This window comes from Arachis ipaensis, chromosome B1 (assembly GCF_059453495.1).
Source record: "Arachis ipaensis isolate K30076 ecotype BB chromosome B1, ASM5945349v1, whole genome shotgun sequence".
Classification (NCBI taxonomy): Eukaryota; Viridiplantae; Streptophyta; class Magnoliopsida; order Fabales; family Fabaceae; genus Arachis; species Arachis ipaensis.
Window position 1 is genome coordinate 97,215,757 of NC_142436.1, and position 16,132 is coordinate 97,231,888.

Below are 16,132 nucleotides of genomic sequence, written 5' to 3' on the forward strand. Positions count from 1 at the left end.
GTTACCAGAGCTTCACCATATGGTCATGTGGAAATCCAGGAAGAAAATTCTGACAGGAAATTTACAGTGAATGGCCAGAGGTTGAAACACTATCTTGGAGGCGAGATTAATCGCCAGAGGTCCACTCATCTACTGAACTAGCAGAGCTGATTGTCAAGCTAGTGACGTTAAAGAAGCGCTTGTCGGGAGGCAACCGGATAATTTTGTATCCTTAGCTATTTTTCGTAGTAATAGTTTTCCTAGTTATTTTGTTGAGTTCTTACTAATTTTCTGATTATGCAGCTATGTTCTTCCAGGAATCGAACACCTCAAGCTATATTAATTTCAAAAAAAAAAAAAAGGCGCACATGACGCGAACGCGTCGCTGACGCGTCCGCGTCAGATTGGTGTGTGTGAAAAAATAAATTTGACAGAGAGTTACGAGGGAGTGGCACTGGAATAGTGCCTTTCGCACAAATTGTTCCACGCGACCGCATCGATGACGCGTCCGCGTCAGGTGGGAACATTGGCCTTCCATGCGACCGCGTCACTCACGCGGCCGCGTGCCCTGGAATTCGACGTGAAATGGGTGCACGACCGAAAGTTGTGCTAGAGTGGTGCTGGATTGATGCTGAACGCCCAATTCTACTCACGCGGACGCATGGCTCACGCGTTCGCGTCATATCCTTGTAATGATCACTCATGCGATCGCATGTCCCACGCGATCGCGTCACCCAAGATTTGGGAAAAAATAAAAATTCAAACAGAGTGTTGTGCGAGCACGAGGCTGCCCTCGCGCTAGTAACATGAAACGGGTCAAGCGACCGCATGACCGGCGCGATCGCGTCAATCAGTATACGCGCAATTCGCGCGACCGCGTGCCCCAAGCGGCCTCGTCGCTTGCGCCGCCTAGTTTTCTTTCTCTCTCTCTCCCAATCATAATTCTCTCTTATTCTCTTATCCTTTTATTTATTATTTTTTTTCTCTTTCATTTTAACATTTGTCTATTCAATTTTCAGTTCTTCTTTGCTTGAGGACAAGCAAACCTTTAAGTTTGGTGTTGACGCTGCGCTTATAGGTTTTCTAGTAAAAAAGGGAGGTGAATCATCTTCGCGAAGGAGCACAACCTGAAGAATAAAGCGGATAATTAAGGTGGTTGAGTTCCTTTCATCTTTTATTCCTCCCCTCTTTTTCTATGTTATGTTCTGGTTTCCTGTTATTTTGCTTTGTTTATTGCATGATCCTTTATTAGTTAGAATTCTAGGACTAGTTTAGTTCTCCTATTGCTTTAATTATGAAAAGATGTCTCATGTATTACTCACTAAGCTTAAATTAAAAATAATATATATATATATATATATATATATATATATATAGGAGTGATATATTGCATGAGAAAGTGGGTCTATATTGAATAATAGTCTTATTTACTTAAATGTGGTGGTATTTTCTGTGATTATGAATGCATGACATGAACAGTGCATAATTTTTGATAGTGAAGTTTATGAATGTTAAAATTGTTGGCTCTTGAAAGAATGATGAAAAAGAAAAATGTTATTGATAATCTGAAAAATCATAAAATTGATTCTTGAAGCAAGAAAAAGTAGTGAAAAACACGAGGCTTGTGGAAAAAAAAATTTAATAAAATAAAGAAAAAAAAACAAGAAAAAGAAAAAGCAAGCAGAAAAACCCAATAACCCTTTAAACTAAAAGGCAAAGGGTAAAAAGGATCCAAGACTTTGAGCATTAATGGATAGGAGGGCCCTAAGGAATAAAATCCTGGCCTAAGCGGCTAAATCAAGCTGTCCCTAACCATGTACTTGTGGCGTGAAGGTGTCAAGTGAAAAGCTTGAGACTGAGCAGTTAAAGTCGTGGTCCAAAGCCAAAAGAGTGTGCTTAAGAACTCTGGGCACCTCTAACTGGGGACTCTAGCAAAGCTGAGTCACAATCTGAAAAGGTTCACCCATTTATGTGTCTGTGGCATTTATGTATCCGGTGGTAATACTGGAAAACAAAATGCTTAGGGTCACAGCCAAGACTCATAAAGTAGCTGTGTTCAAGAATCAACATACTGAACTAGGAGAGTCAATAACACTATCTGAATTCTGAGTTCCTATTGATGCCAATCATCCTAAACTTCAAAGGATAAATTGAGATGACAAAACTATTCAGGATTGCAGTTGTAAACCCCACTATACGAAGAGACATGAGCTTAATCAAACTCTCATTCTCATGAAAATTCACATCCTAAGCTTATATTAGTTTTGGTTGCTTGAGAACAAGCAACAGTTTAAGTTTGGTGTTGTGATGCGTGAGCATCTTGTCTATCTTTTTCTAGTGAATTTGCATCTAATTTGTTGAGTTTAATTAAGAATTAATTATATTTTAGCCACTATGGATGCTATTTTGAGTTTTGTGCAATACTGTTTATTTTAGGTAGCATTTGGCAGAATTTGATGGAGTTTCTGCAGAGAAAGAGAAGAAGCCAAGGAGATGACTAGTGAATACCGACGCGGACGCATGGCTCACGTGACCACGCGGAATGGAGGAAATCGCAATGACGCGATCGCGTGCCTGACGCGAACGCGTGGACTAGAATCTGCGCAAATGACGCGAACGCGCGGACGACGCGGATGCGTCACATGCGCCACGTGCAGAAAATGTAGAAAAATGCTGGAGGTGATTTCTGGGCTGTTTTGACCCAGTTCTTAGCCCAGAAATCACATATTAGGAGCTTCATAATGGAAAAATCAAGTGGTCCCCACCCATCAGCTGAAGACTTGTTAATTAATTCAAATTTAAATTCAAATCTTAAATTAGGAAAAGATATTATTTTAAGTTTAATTTTAAATATTAGATTTTAAATCTATTAGGATTAGTTATAAAAAGGGATCTGATGCCATCAGATTGGAGGCTGTACATTTTACCAGAATCCTAGTTTTATTCTCTGAACTATGAGCAACTAATCCTTCATTGTTAAGGTTAGGAGCTCTGTCTATTTCTATGGATTAATTTTATTGCTTTTATTATTTTAATTTATGTATGGATTTATAATTTAAGAATTGTTTTCGCTCTTTATCTTATGAATTCGGGTGGAACGGAAGTATGACCCTCTTTCTATTTGAGTTCTTGTAAAACTTGGAAAAGCTCTTTACCTGAATAACAGCTTGAAAACTATTTCTCCTAAATTTTAATTATCTGAATCTAATAGGATACGTGACATATAATCCTTTTACCTCTTGGATAATTAGAGTTTTTGTGGCATATAAACTAGAAATTGATTATCACCCTCTAATTGGAATTATTGACCAAGAAATTGGCAGTTAATGAATTTTAGAGGAGACTAGGAAGGTCTAAGGAATTAGGGTCTAGTCACATACAGTTTGCCATAAATTAAATCCTGCATAATTAAATTAGTTAGTAAGAAAAGTTAATCTGAAAAAATAGATAACTCTGAAACCTTAACTATCTTCTCCATATTTTTTCCAAAGTATTTACCTGCCTTTCTTCAATATTTTTGATATTGTTTAATGTCTTTTATATTGCATCTCAACACCAATTTTTGTTTGTCTAACTAAGCCTATCAAACACTATTGTTGCTTAGTCCATCAATCCTCGTGGGATCGACTCTTACTCACATAAGGTATTACTTGGTACGACCCGGTGCACTTGCCGGTAAGTTAGTAGGTTACAAATACCGCACCACGTACGCACACAAGGCAATTTTCTCAGCTCCAACTTTGAGTCTCATCAAAGACGTTGGAGGTAACGTTGGTGAGCCAACATTCCCTCCAATATTGCACCCCTTTTTGTAAGAACGTTGCCAGAAACGTTGATGAGCCAACTTTGGCAACCAACGTTGCACTTTTAGCCCATTTAGAACGTTGCCTAGCAACGTTGGTGAGCCAACTTTGGCCACCAATATTGCTTGGCCCTTTTCCTCAAAGTTTGAGGCAACGTTGGTGAGCCAACTTTGGCCACCAATGTTGCTTCCCTTGCCTCTTCCTTGCCATTCCTCTGCTTCTTTCCACCTATCATCAACCAGACAAATGCATCAAAGTCTTGCTATAATCATAAGATTTTTGCATCATTCATATCATCAAGCAAATTTAGCATAAATCTCATGAAAATGCATCAATTTAACCATGTTTGATTGAATCAAGGCATGCATGAAATTCTCATCCAAATACTTACTAACTCAAGCCTCTCCTCTACACATACACACCACAGGCACTTGGCTCACAATTCATCCTAAAGACATTGATGCCCAACACCTCTTTGGGTTACTAAATGCCTTGTAACTAGGTTGCTCTTGATAGTGGACTTTTGGTTGACAATCCCAGGTTAGTTAACCCAAGTTACCAAGTGTTAAAATACTCCTTAGAACCTATTCATCCAAGTGGATCCTAGTACAGAAACATCGCAGGCATGTTTCTTAAGGTTCAAGCTATTAGTGCCTAGCTTATTTACTCGTTTCTTTTCTTTTTGTTGCCAACGTTGGTGCTGGCCGTTGGTGGCCCAACTTTGCCACCAACATTGGCTTTTCTTATTTTCTTTCTTCCAAGGATAATTATTCATTAAGGCTTCACACACAGCAACTAAATTCATGCTTAAAAGGGACATTCAACCTTTTATCCTTATTAGAGAACTAGCTAAACAATCAAACATGTACCACGATTTAACCTTATTCTGTTTCCTACCAACTTGAACAATTACTCTTTCTGTGTCAAACATTTTCTTTTATTCAATCAAAAGGGGACAAGGCATACATTCAAGCAAGATAAAAGTGAAACAAGCACTTAAACTAGCACACTCTAATGAAAAGTAAAGAAAACAAACAAATAGAATTCAAATGACTTAAACTTAAAGCAAACTCATAAAACAGAAAACATTCGAAGCAAATTCTTCCTTATTAAATTGATGATCAAGGAGCAGCACCGCCTTTCAGTCTTTGGATTGCTTTTCTTTCTTTTTCTTCTTCTTTTTCTCTTCCCCTTTGTCACCTTCTTGTGGATTACTAGTTTCTCTTCTCCTTGACTCTCTCCATTCTTCCATTGTCTGCTTCAGAATCTCATCACATTACCTTGCTCTTTCTATTTCTAGAGAGGTTATTTCATCATGAACATCTTCGTATCTCTTGATTTCTGAGTTCAGCAGAGGTAGATATCCAATCAGGTAATTGAGCTTACTTTGGGTATTTATGTCATACCCTGCTCTGTTGAAATAACATCCTTTTTGGAATACCCTCATCTTTTCAAATGCTTGGAGGCATGCCTTTTGCCGCCTACCCAATTCTTGAATTTGTTTCTCTTGATGCTCTTGATTATGGAACAGTTTGTGGGTGGCTTCTTCCTGTTGATTTTGCCTTTGATTTATCATGCAGATGGATTCACCAAGTTGTTTATGTTGCTCTTGCTGCTTCATTAGTTGCATATGCAACTCCCTTTGGTAATCCATCATTTGGGTTTGAAACCCACTCTGTTGTTCCATCATCTGCATTTGAAGGCTTCTCTGTTGCTCTTGACTTTCCAGGTATTTTCTAGATAGGCCATTAATGGCCTCTTGAATTCGGCTCATGTCCATAGTGGCTTGTGTTGGAATTTTTTCCTCTTCATGTTGCTGCTCCCTTTCTTGATGTTTCTCTTCTTCTTGTGGTTCTTCCCTCCTTCTTCGCCTTTGTGGCCTTCTTCGTTGCTGAGCTGTAGTGACATATGACATTCGTTCAATAGTGATTGGCCTGCCCGGATGTATCTAAATGGGATTTACATCTTCTAAAGGCACCCTAGTCTTCATGCATAGGCGAATGATGGTGCTTGGGTAGTGGAGCCAAGAGTCCAGATCACTCTTCTCAGATATTTCTTGAATGTGCTTAGCAATGAGCTCATGGACCTTGATCTCTCCTCCTACCATATTGTAGTGCACCATGGTGGCTCTATTGATGTTAACCTCTGAAGTGTTTATAGTGCCAAAGATGGATCTCTTCACAAGCTCATACCATCCCTTGACTTCTGGGATGAGGTCTCCTCTCTTAAGAAACCTTGGTGCTCCATTAGAATCCCTCAGCTAGTCAGCTCCAACTGCACAAATGTCATTGGCAATCAACTCACAATTAGGGTTGCCACTCACTCTCTCATGGTAACTAGCTTCACTAAAATGTGTTGCTCTTAGGCCAAGAACCTTCATGATGGCCTTTGGACTGAAGTCAACCTCTACACCTCTTACATAACTTTTACATAACTTTTGTAAGAGGTGTCTTTGCTTGTATCCTCTCTCACTGTGTTGGCATAGAACTCCTTCACAATGTTGGCGTTTGTTCTTGTGATTGGGGCAGTGAGGAGCTCCCATTTTCTTTTTCTAATATTTTCTTTGATCTCTTGGCACTCACCCTCGGGATGTTGGAATGGGATTTCTGCAAGTATTCCCTTAGGTCTCATCCATTCACATTGTATCTCATGGAAGACCGATTTGAACCTCCATTTATCATTGGAACTTCTTCTTCAACCGGTTCCTTTCCTTTTCTTCTTTTGGAGCTTGATGAGGCTGCCATGGTTGCCTTAATATTAGCCAAATAGAAGAATGAAAAGTGGTGAGGAAGGGTGGCTAGTGTAGCTTGTGTAATGTAGGATGAGAGTGTGGCTTGAGGGTGAAGTAAAGTGTTTAACCAAGTGAGAACAAAAATGGTTTGAATCAAAGAGGAGCACGATTATGACTTGAAGTTTAAAGGGTTTGCAAGAAGTGAAGTATGTAGCTTGGGGGTGTGAAACTCGGTCTCATGGAGGCTATTTGTAGCAAGGCTTGATGAAGAATGAGTGGTGAGGATGCTTTTGTGATGGTGAAAATAGATGGTGTGCATGTAGGCTTGAGTGAAGACAAGGATTGCTTCCATATTGGGGAGGTAGGTTCGGTCATTAATGCTGACACACCTAACCAACTAATGTGCAGAATTGTTCTTCCCAAGGAGCAACTTCCAAGGCCATATGACTTGCTTTTTGTTCTATGATAGCCGTACATTGCCTTGCCTTGTCTTCTCCATCATTCTTCTTTTCCTTATGCCTATTCACCACAACAAAACAAAAATTAAAGTATTATACTTGGCAGCAAAAGAATTTAGAAAGAATGATAACTAATTTTTGACTTTTTGAAAATTTTAACTAAGTATTCCTTATGCAACAATGGTAGCCGTGACTCTTGTGATTATATATACAACCTTGGTGGACACCAAACTTAGTGTTTGGCAATATAGCTCAAAGAATTGAATTCACTTCCTAGGATGTACATTTCATGAATCTTGTGCATCATGCTAGGTAGTTTTACACATTAGACTTGTTATCCACCAATTGATGCAAGTGAAAGCTCAATAAAGTTCATGTCATATTTTGACTTAATCATCATAAGGAACACATTTTCTATACATACAAAAAAAAGTGTAACTCAAAATGATGCAGCACATGGTTCATCTTTCATGAAACTCTAGCCTTAAAACAAATTTAACTCATATTGAACTTATAGCATATGTAGAATACCAAACTTAATGCTTGGCTATGTACTTTAAAAAATGAATGAGTATATATCCTAAGATGGCTATATGATCATTATGCTTAGAAAACCATCTTAGAGTGCCTTTAGGCACACCAAACTTAGAAATCAAACATATGCTTCAAGATGCTATATGCAGCTGTCAAATTTGTCCATGAAAGCCTAACGTCATCTTAGAAAACCATTGATTATTGACAATAAAGCAGTAAAAGAATGCTTAAACATGGGCTGCCTCCCATGGAGCGTTTCTTTAACGTCATTAGCTTGACGGTTGGCTTCTGTTAGGGAGGGTTGTAATGTCTCAGGTCTTCTTCTCTCAAAGTGAATCTGTCTCCACTTGCTTCTTTGAGGATCTCCACATGCTCCAAGGATAGGATTTTATTGATTGTGTACACTTGAGGTAGCTGAGATGGAATGGTAGGAAGAGTCCTCTGTAGGGATCTTTTTGTTTTTCCATCTCCTTGGTACCTTCTTCCCAATTCTCTTCTCTTCATCAGGTAGTGTTTTCGTGATTCTTGTGTCCGGAGGATCCTTGTTGATCGTTTCTTTTGAATCTTGTAGGTTTAGCTCCTCTTTGGGCTTCCTTAGTTGTTGTAATATTTGAACTTCTTATTTGTCTGTCAAGGAGGTCTTTAGAGGCTCTGCTTGTGATTCACTGCTTGTTTCCTCCAAGAATGGCTTCTTGTCATCATCTTTCAGGTGGTTGCTCTCTTGTTCGGATTCAAGTGAGTGCTTGAAGACATGAAATGTGAGTTGTTCATCATGTATTCTCAATATCAACTCCCCTTGCTCAACATCTATGAGTGCTCTGGCTGTGCCTAAGAATGGTCTCCCTAGAATGATTGGATGGAGGTAACTTTCTTCCATCTCAAGAACAACAAAATTTGTAGGGAGGAAGTACCTGCCAACCTTCACCCGTACATTTTCAACCACTCCTAATGCTTGTTTTTGAGTCTTGTCAGCCAGTTGAAGGATTATGTTTGTGGATTTCAACTCATTGATTTCCAGTTTCGTCGTGAGGGATAGATCAAAAAGTCCTCTATCAATCATTGTGTCTCCTATAGCACAAGGGATGTGAAAACTCCCTAGATCCTTCTTCTTTGAGGGTAACTCCTTCTGGATAAGGGCACTGCATTCTTTATTCATCACTACTATTTGTCCACCCTTTAATGGAGTTTTCTTGGTTAGCAATTTCTTCATGCATTTGATATATGAGGGCATCTGTTGGAGGGCTTCAATGAATGGTATATTGATATGCAGAGACTTAAATGTATCTAGGAACCTAGAATATGTCTTCTCCTTCTCACCACTCTTGAGTCTCTGAGAGAAGTACTTTTGGTACATACGACTTCAGGATTTTCTTCTCCATTGGTTCCTTCATTTGTGCAGATTCAACTCCTTGTTCTTTCTCTTCCAGTATCTCAGTGGAACTCCTTGAGTATGCTCTGATGGCTTGCTAAATTCTTCCTTCAAAATCTCTTCATCTCTTAGAGTGATCACCTTGCATTCTTCCCATTTCACATTCTTAGTCTCTCCTCTTGGGTTCTTCTCAGTATCACTTGGAAACTTGTCAGTAGGCTTAGGAATTTGCTAAGAGAGATATCCTACTTTAGATTTAAGCTTCTTGATGGTATCTCCCCGATTCTTCATATTAGACCTTTCTTCATCACTGAATGCCTTATTGTCTTGAACCTTCCTACACATATCTCCAAGCAAGGCTTCAATACGAGATAGTCTATCCTCAGATGGTGGTGGTAGGTTGGAATTGGGAGGCTGAGAATGGCTATTTTGGGCTTGATATGGAGGTTGGTAGGAGTTGTTGTGTGGGGGTTGGTATGATCTTTGATTGGATTGTTGGTAAGTGGAGTTGTTGTAATGGTTGGAGTTGTGAGGTCTATGATCTTGGTTATGGGTTTGTTGGTTTTTCCACCCAAAATTTGGGTGGTTCTTCCAACCAGGGTTATAAGTTTTGGAGTGTGGATCATAGGCTTGTCTTGATGAGTTTCCAACATAATTTACTTGCTCTCAATCACCTCCTTCCTCTGCATTGAACTCTTCTTGGGCTGGTGGTTAAGTATTGATTGCTGCAACTTGATTCCTCTCCATCTGCTTGGTGATGTCTGCCAATTACTTAGTGATTAGCTTGTTTTGAGCTTGCAATGCATCTATGTGATTCATCTCCATCACCCATCTATTGGTGCTTCTATTAGAGGCATATAAGTATTCATTATTGGCTACAGTTTCTATGACATCTATGACCTCTTCAATTGTCTTTTTCTTATTAAGAGATCCTCCTGAAGAGTGATCTAAAGCCTTTTTTTATTCTTGTGACAATCCTTCATAGAAAATGTGCAGCTGTATCCATTCATTGAACATGTCCGGAGGGCACTTTCTTGTCAATTCCTTGTATCTCTCCCGTGCATCATAGAGAGTTTTACCATCTTGTTGTCTAAATGTTTGTACCTAAGCCCTCAATCTGTTAACTCTTTGGGGAGGGTAAAATCTTGCCAAGAACTTATTCGCCACATCTTTCCAAGTTTTCAAACTCTCCTTTAGAAAAATTCTAGCCACTTTGATGCTTTATCCCTGAGAGAAAAGGGAAACAAAAGCAATCTGTAGGTGTCAGGATGAACACCATTGGAGTTCATATTATCACATATTCTCAAAAATGTGGTTAGATGTTGATTAGGATCTTCTTGGGCACTTCCTCCAAATGAGCAATTATTTTGAACAAGCATTATGAGAAGTGGCTTTAACTCAAAGTTATTAGCATGAATGGTTGGTTTTAGGATGCTGCTCCCACAATTCCCAGGGTTTGGGTTGATGTAAGAGCCTAGAACTCTTCTCTCCTGCCCAACATGGTTACCAGCACCTTCTAGCATGATTATGAACTTCTTCCTCCATTGTAATGTCCATATCTTCTTCCAACTCTTCTTCACTAACTATCCCTTTACCTCTTACTTCCCTTCTTAGTCTAAGGAAGGTTGATAAACCATTATTTTATGGTTTATATTGTGTTTAATTGTGTGGTTTTATCGAATCTTTACCCACTTATTCATTAATTTAGCATGTATTTACAATTCCTTTCCAAAATTACTCCATAATTGAAAACTTGCTTCCTAGAGACTTTTAATTATGTATTTTAATTATCCTTTATCCCATTCGGTGCCGTGATCTGTATGTTAAGTGTTTCAGGCTTTATAGGGTGACGTCGGGTTTTCTACCAGTAAAGAAATTCATAGAAACGGTTGCGTTGTAGATATAGTTTCTAAACCGGCAAAAATCCCTTCGTACAAACGTGTTGGTTGTCACAAGTAACAAACCCCTTTAAAAATTGTTAACCGAGGATTCAAACCTCGGGTCGTCTTCTCAAGAAACTGCGAGGAAGTATGTTCTTATTATTGGCTATAAAGGTTGTAATCGGGGTTTAGAAGGTGAGAAGCAAGTAATTTAAATGACGAGTGAATTAAATGGCAAGTAAAAATAAATAATAACTGTAAAACAACTTTTGGCAAGATAAGGGAAATTAGAAGTCCAACTTAGTTACCCTTCTCAACAATAATGAAAGTTGTATCTTAATTCCACTTGGTCAACCTTTACCAGAGCAAAGGAAAGTCAAAGGACTAATTAAATTGACCTTTGAATCCTAATTATTTCCTAAGAAAAGGTTGGGATTATTTAAGTTCAGCTTAATTAGCAAGATAACGATTATCAGTTATGTTGAGTTTAATAACTGTTGAGTTACTGAATTCTTAACCAAAACCAAAAGGGGAAAAACTAAATTGCTGAAATAATAAAAGTGTCCTTAGATGGGAAGCAATGGCAACTTAAATCAAGAGAACAATCATAAACTGAAAATACCTCAAATTATCATTAATTCAATTAGAAATCTGTAACATGGAATAATTCATAAATTATAATAATCAATTCAAATGTTGGAATAAATAAAAGTAAAACTAAAATAAAAGAACATTAAACCTGGATCCAGAGTTACTCTTAAAACAAGAAGAAATCCTAAATCCTAAAAGAGAGAGAGAGAAGATCTCCCTCTCAACTAAATCTAAATCATTGAAAGGTGAAAATATGCGAGCTCCCTTTGAATGGAAGGATTCCCACACTTTATAACCTCTGGTCTATGCTGTCTGTACTTGGATCTGGGCCAAAAAGGGCTTCAGAATTCGCTGGGGGCGTATTCTGTAATTTCTGGTGCATGGCCTCTATCATGCGTCCACGTGGGTCACGCGGTCGCGTCATTTGGATCTTTTCCTTGCCACGCGGTCGTGTTAGTCATGCGACCGCGTCATATGTATTCTGCTTAAGGCGCGCGGTCGTGTCAGTCATGCGGCCGCGTCGTTGCTGATTCGGGCTTGGCACGCGATCGCGTCATCCATGCGATCGCGTGGATACCAGTTTCCTTAAAGTTCCGTTTTGCTTCTTCCTTCCATTCTAGTATGTTTCCTTTTTCATCCTTTAAGTCATTCTGCCTTTAGAAAATCTTAAACTACTCAACACACTAATCACGGCATCGAATGGAAATAAAGGTAATTAAAATAAAAAATTTTTAAAGCTTAGAAAACATGTTTTTCATTATATGACATAATGAGGAAGGGAAAGTAAAACCATGCAATTAATGTGAATAAGTAGGTGAAGAGGTGAATAAATCACTCTAATTAAGCACAAAAGAACTCATGAAATATGGGCTTATCATAGGGCATGAATGACTTGGAGATTGGAAAGGAATTTTGCAAAAATAGAAGGAACACAAGAAATGGAGGAGATGACCAGCGAGAAGTGACGCGGATGCATGGCTCACGCGACCGCGCGAAATAGAGGAAATCGTAGTGACGCGCTCGCGTGCCTGACGCGAACGCATGGATTGGATACTGCACAAGTGACGCGATGCGTGGACGACGCGCACGCATGGAAAGGCAAAACGCTGGATGACACGAACGCGTGGAGGACGCGCTCGCATGACATGCGCGATCTGCAGAATCTGCAGAATTCACTGGGGGCGATTTTGGGCCCTATTTTGACCCAGTTCTCGGCCCAGAAAAGCATATTAGAGCCAGGGAACATGGAGAGACCAAAAACAACATTCATTACGCATAATTTTAGTTTTAGATGTAACCTTACTCCTCCTCTAGGTTTTCTTCTCTATACATTCATAGTTCTTAGGATTTCATTTTTATTGCTTTTTTGGATTGGGATATTGAGAAGAGTTATTGCCTCTACCAAGACTTCATCATTCTAGTTTGTTTTCCTTACTTGTCACTTACTCTTTCATATCCTTACTCTGTTCAGAATTATTATTGGATTTTTTTTAGAATTTATTAATACAAGAACTATTTTTATTTTTAATTGATCTTTTGGATTATTATTTATCATGTCTCTCTTTATTTCTCTTTCTTATTTTGTGAAGTTTATATTCATAATGAGTGAGTAGTTCCATAACTTGATTGGGAGATGATTGAAAGGAGAACCTTGAGTTGGAACGATCAAGAGAAAAATTGTATTTGGGTTTATTGTTGGATCGCCCTCTAGTCACTGACACTAGTCCTTCCTAAGGGAGAGGATTAGGACTTGTGAATAGAAGTTGTCTTCCAACTTGCTTGACTTTCCTCTACCTAGTAAAGGATAACTAAGCAGAACAACCTTCAATTATCACTTTTATCTTGGGAGAACTCCATCAAGGATAGGGCTTCCAACTAATCTACTCCCGATCAAGGTTTTTATTTAAATTACATAAATTCTCTGATTTAATTTCTTGTCCATTAAACTCAAACCCTTTTGGAAAACATCTGATTAATAAAATAGCACATCTTTCTGCAACTAGTTGGGAGACGACCTAGGATTCATACTCCCAGTATTTTAATTCTAATTTTGTGACAACTCTTCTAAATTGATAAGCGGATTTTTGTTGGTTAAGAACTGTACTTGCAACGTATCTCTTACATTAATTTCTTAATCCGCCAATTTTTGCCACGTCAATTTTTGGCGCCGTTGCCGGGGAGTTGCAATAGAGTGCTAAGTTATTGATTGGAATTTATTTATTTGCATTTTATTCTATTTTGCTACTATGAGCTGCATGTTTCTTTCGTTAAATGATGCATTCACTTCCTGATCCAAGCTTTCCAGTATTTGATCCTGAGATCGAAAGAACTATTTCATGTATAAGGCAAGCTCGGCATCGGTTAGTCCTCTCCGAAGGCGAATCTGAAACGTCACCTGAGGAAGAAACAAGCTCCCTTTCTACTGATTCGGTTGATTTACGTGCAAGTGACATGGCAGCACCTAGGAGAGTTACTATCCAGGAGGCTGGAGCCCCTGATTTCACACTGTAACTGTTTCAAGCGCATCACCCAGCGATGGCTACAGATTTTGAAATAAAGACTGCACTACTCAACTTGATGCCTAAGTTTCATGGCTTACCTGCTCAAGAGCCTATCAAGCACCTTAGGGATTTCCAAGCAGCCTGTTCTACTATCAGGCATGATGGTGCAGATGAAACTTCTATTTTATAAAAAACCTTCCCATTCTCTCTTGAGGGAAAGGCGAGAGAGTGGAACTACACTCAACCTGCAACAACTATTTCTGACTGGGATACGCTTAGAAGATAATTTTTGGAAAAATTCTTTCCAGCTGAAGTTATTGATAAACTGAGGAAAGACATTTCCATGATTGTTCAGGACAAGTCCGAGACCCTCTACGAATATTGGGAGCGCTTCAACAATCTTCTGGAAGCATGCCCCCACCATATGATTGACAAGATAGTGTTGCTCGGCTACGTCACACAGGGCATGAGGCCTCAAGATATGACCACATTAGAAAGTGCTAGAAATGGGTCAATGAAGAAGTATAAGACCACTGATGAGGCATGGCAATTGATCAACGACTTAGCTGAATTTACTCGGAATCACAGGCAGAAACAAAGCCGATCAAAAGCTGTTGTAGAAGTATCCTCTAGCAGAGAGACTGCTGCTCTAACTCAGAGTATCTGTGAAATGACCAACTTACTGAAGCAGATGCAGTTGAGTCAACAACAAGCTCAGCAAGCTCAGCCCTCTCCACCACAGCAAAGCCAACAGTTGGTTCCCCAAAGAGTATGCGGGATCTGTGCTGATTATAGCCATTATACTGATGAATGTCCGCAGCTCCAGCAGGAAGACAATACTATGGCAGCCACTCATAACTTTAATGACCGTCCCAATCAAGGATACAATCAAGGTGGCAGCTACAACCATGGATGGCCGGACAATCCAAACAAGGTTGGATAGATAATTCTAACCAGGGCTTGAGGGACAACAATAACAGAGGAGGCAGAGACAATCAGGGAAATCAGAGGTGGAATAATAACAACAACAGGCATCAGGACCAGAACCAGCCTTACAGAGCACCTCACCTGAGGCAATTCCAAGGACCACAGCACAACCAACAGCAGACCTCTCAGATCACTTATCCCTCTTCATCTTCTAATGATGAGTTACTATAATCTACTGATCGGAGATAGTAGGCCATGGAAAACAACCTTACTTCTACTCTAAATGGTCTGAACTCTACCTTGCAAACTCTCGTCTCACAGATTGGATCACTAAATAACTCCAACAACCAGCCTTTGAGCTCCAGTGGAATCCCCTCTCAACCATTGCCCAATCCAAAGGGTGGCATCAATGCCATCACCCTAAGGTCCGAAACCACACTGTAGGAGAGAAATCAGGAGGAGCCAATCCCATCAGAAGACGCCTCAGCTGAAGAGGTGGTGGAAATAGAGGATGCTGAAGAGGAAGAGGACATACAGGACATGGTTGAAGAAGAAGAAGCTCAACCACAGAAGGAAGCATCAAAGGCTGCAGACACTGCAGAAAATGCCCCTCTTATTCCATTTCCCCAAATTGCAAGGAAGCCCAGGAAGCAGATGGAACTTGATCCCAAAATGGTACAAATATTCAAAAAGGTTGAGGTAACTGTTCCCCTTTTTTATGTTATTTAGCAGGTACCTAAATACGCAAAGTTTTTAAAAGATTTATGTATACATAAAGACAAAATTAATGAATTAGAAACTATTCCTTTAGGTAGTTCTATATCTGCTTTAATGAGAGGTATACCTGAAAAGTGTATTGATCCAGGTCCATGCATGGTTAACTGTATTATTGGAGGTGTGATATTTTCTGACTGCATGTGTGATTTAGGAGCATGTGTTAGTATAATGCCTTTGTCTATATATGATACTTTGAGGCTCCCTCAAAAAGGTCGGCAGCTCGTTTTGTGTTAGCGGATAAAAGCATTATTACAGTGGTTGGAATTGCTGAAGATGTGTTAGTGAGCATTAAGGGGCTCACATTTCCCATTGACTTCTATATCCTGGAGATGCCCCCTAATGAATCAGGAAGGCCATCATCAATCCAGATGATCTTTCTATCTCCCAGTGTGACATCATAGATGAAACTGTGGCTGAAGTTCACCAGGAAGAATTAGAAGAGAAGTACACAGGACAAGGTCCAAGTGTGGGGACACTTTCAGAGGACAATGAGGGCACTTTACCATTATCACCAGCTCCGGATGACCCAGAGCCTGGCCATGAGCAGAAATTAGAATTAAAACTCCTCCCTCCATACTTCAA

The 16,132-nt window shown here is 39.4% G+C and overlaps 1 protein-coding gene across 1 annotated transcript; it reads right to left on the minus strand.

Moving 5' to 3' along the window:
* Window positions 1–8,124: 8,124 nt before the first annotated feature.
* Window positions 8,125–8,859, minus strand: LOC107609129 (uncharacterized). The gene has a single exon (XM_016310977.1). The coding sequence runs from the start codon at window positions 8,857–8,859 to the stop codon at window positions 8,125–8,127; it is 735 nt and encodes a 244-aa protein (XP_016166463.1).
* Window positions 8,860–16,132: the final 7,273 nt, after the last annotated feature.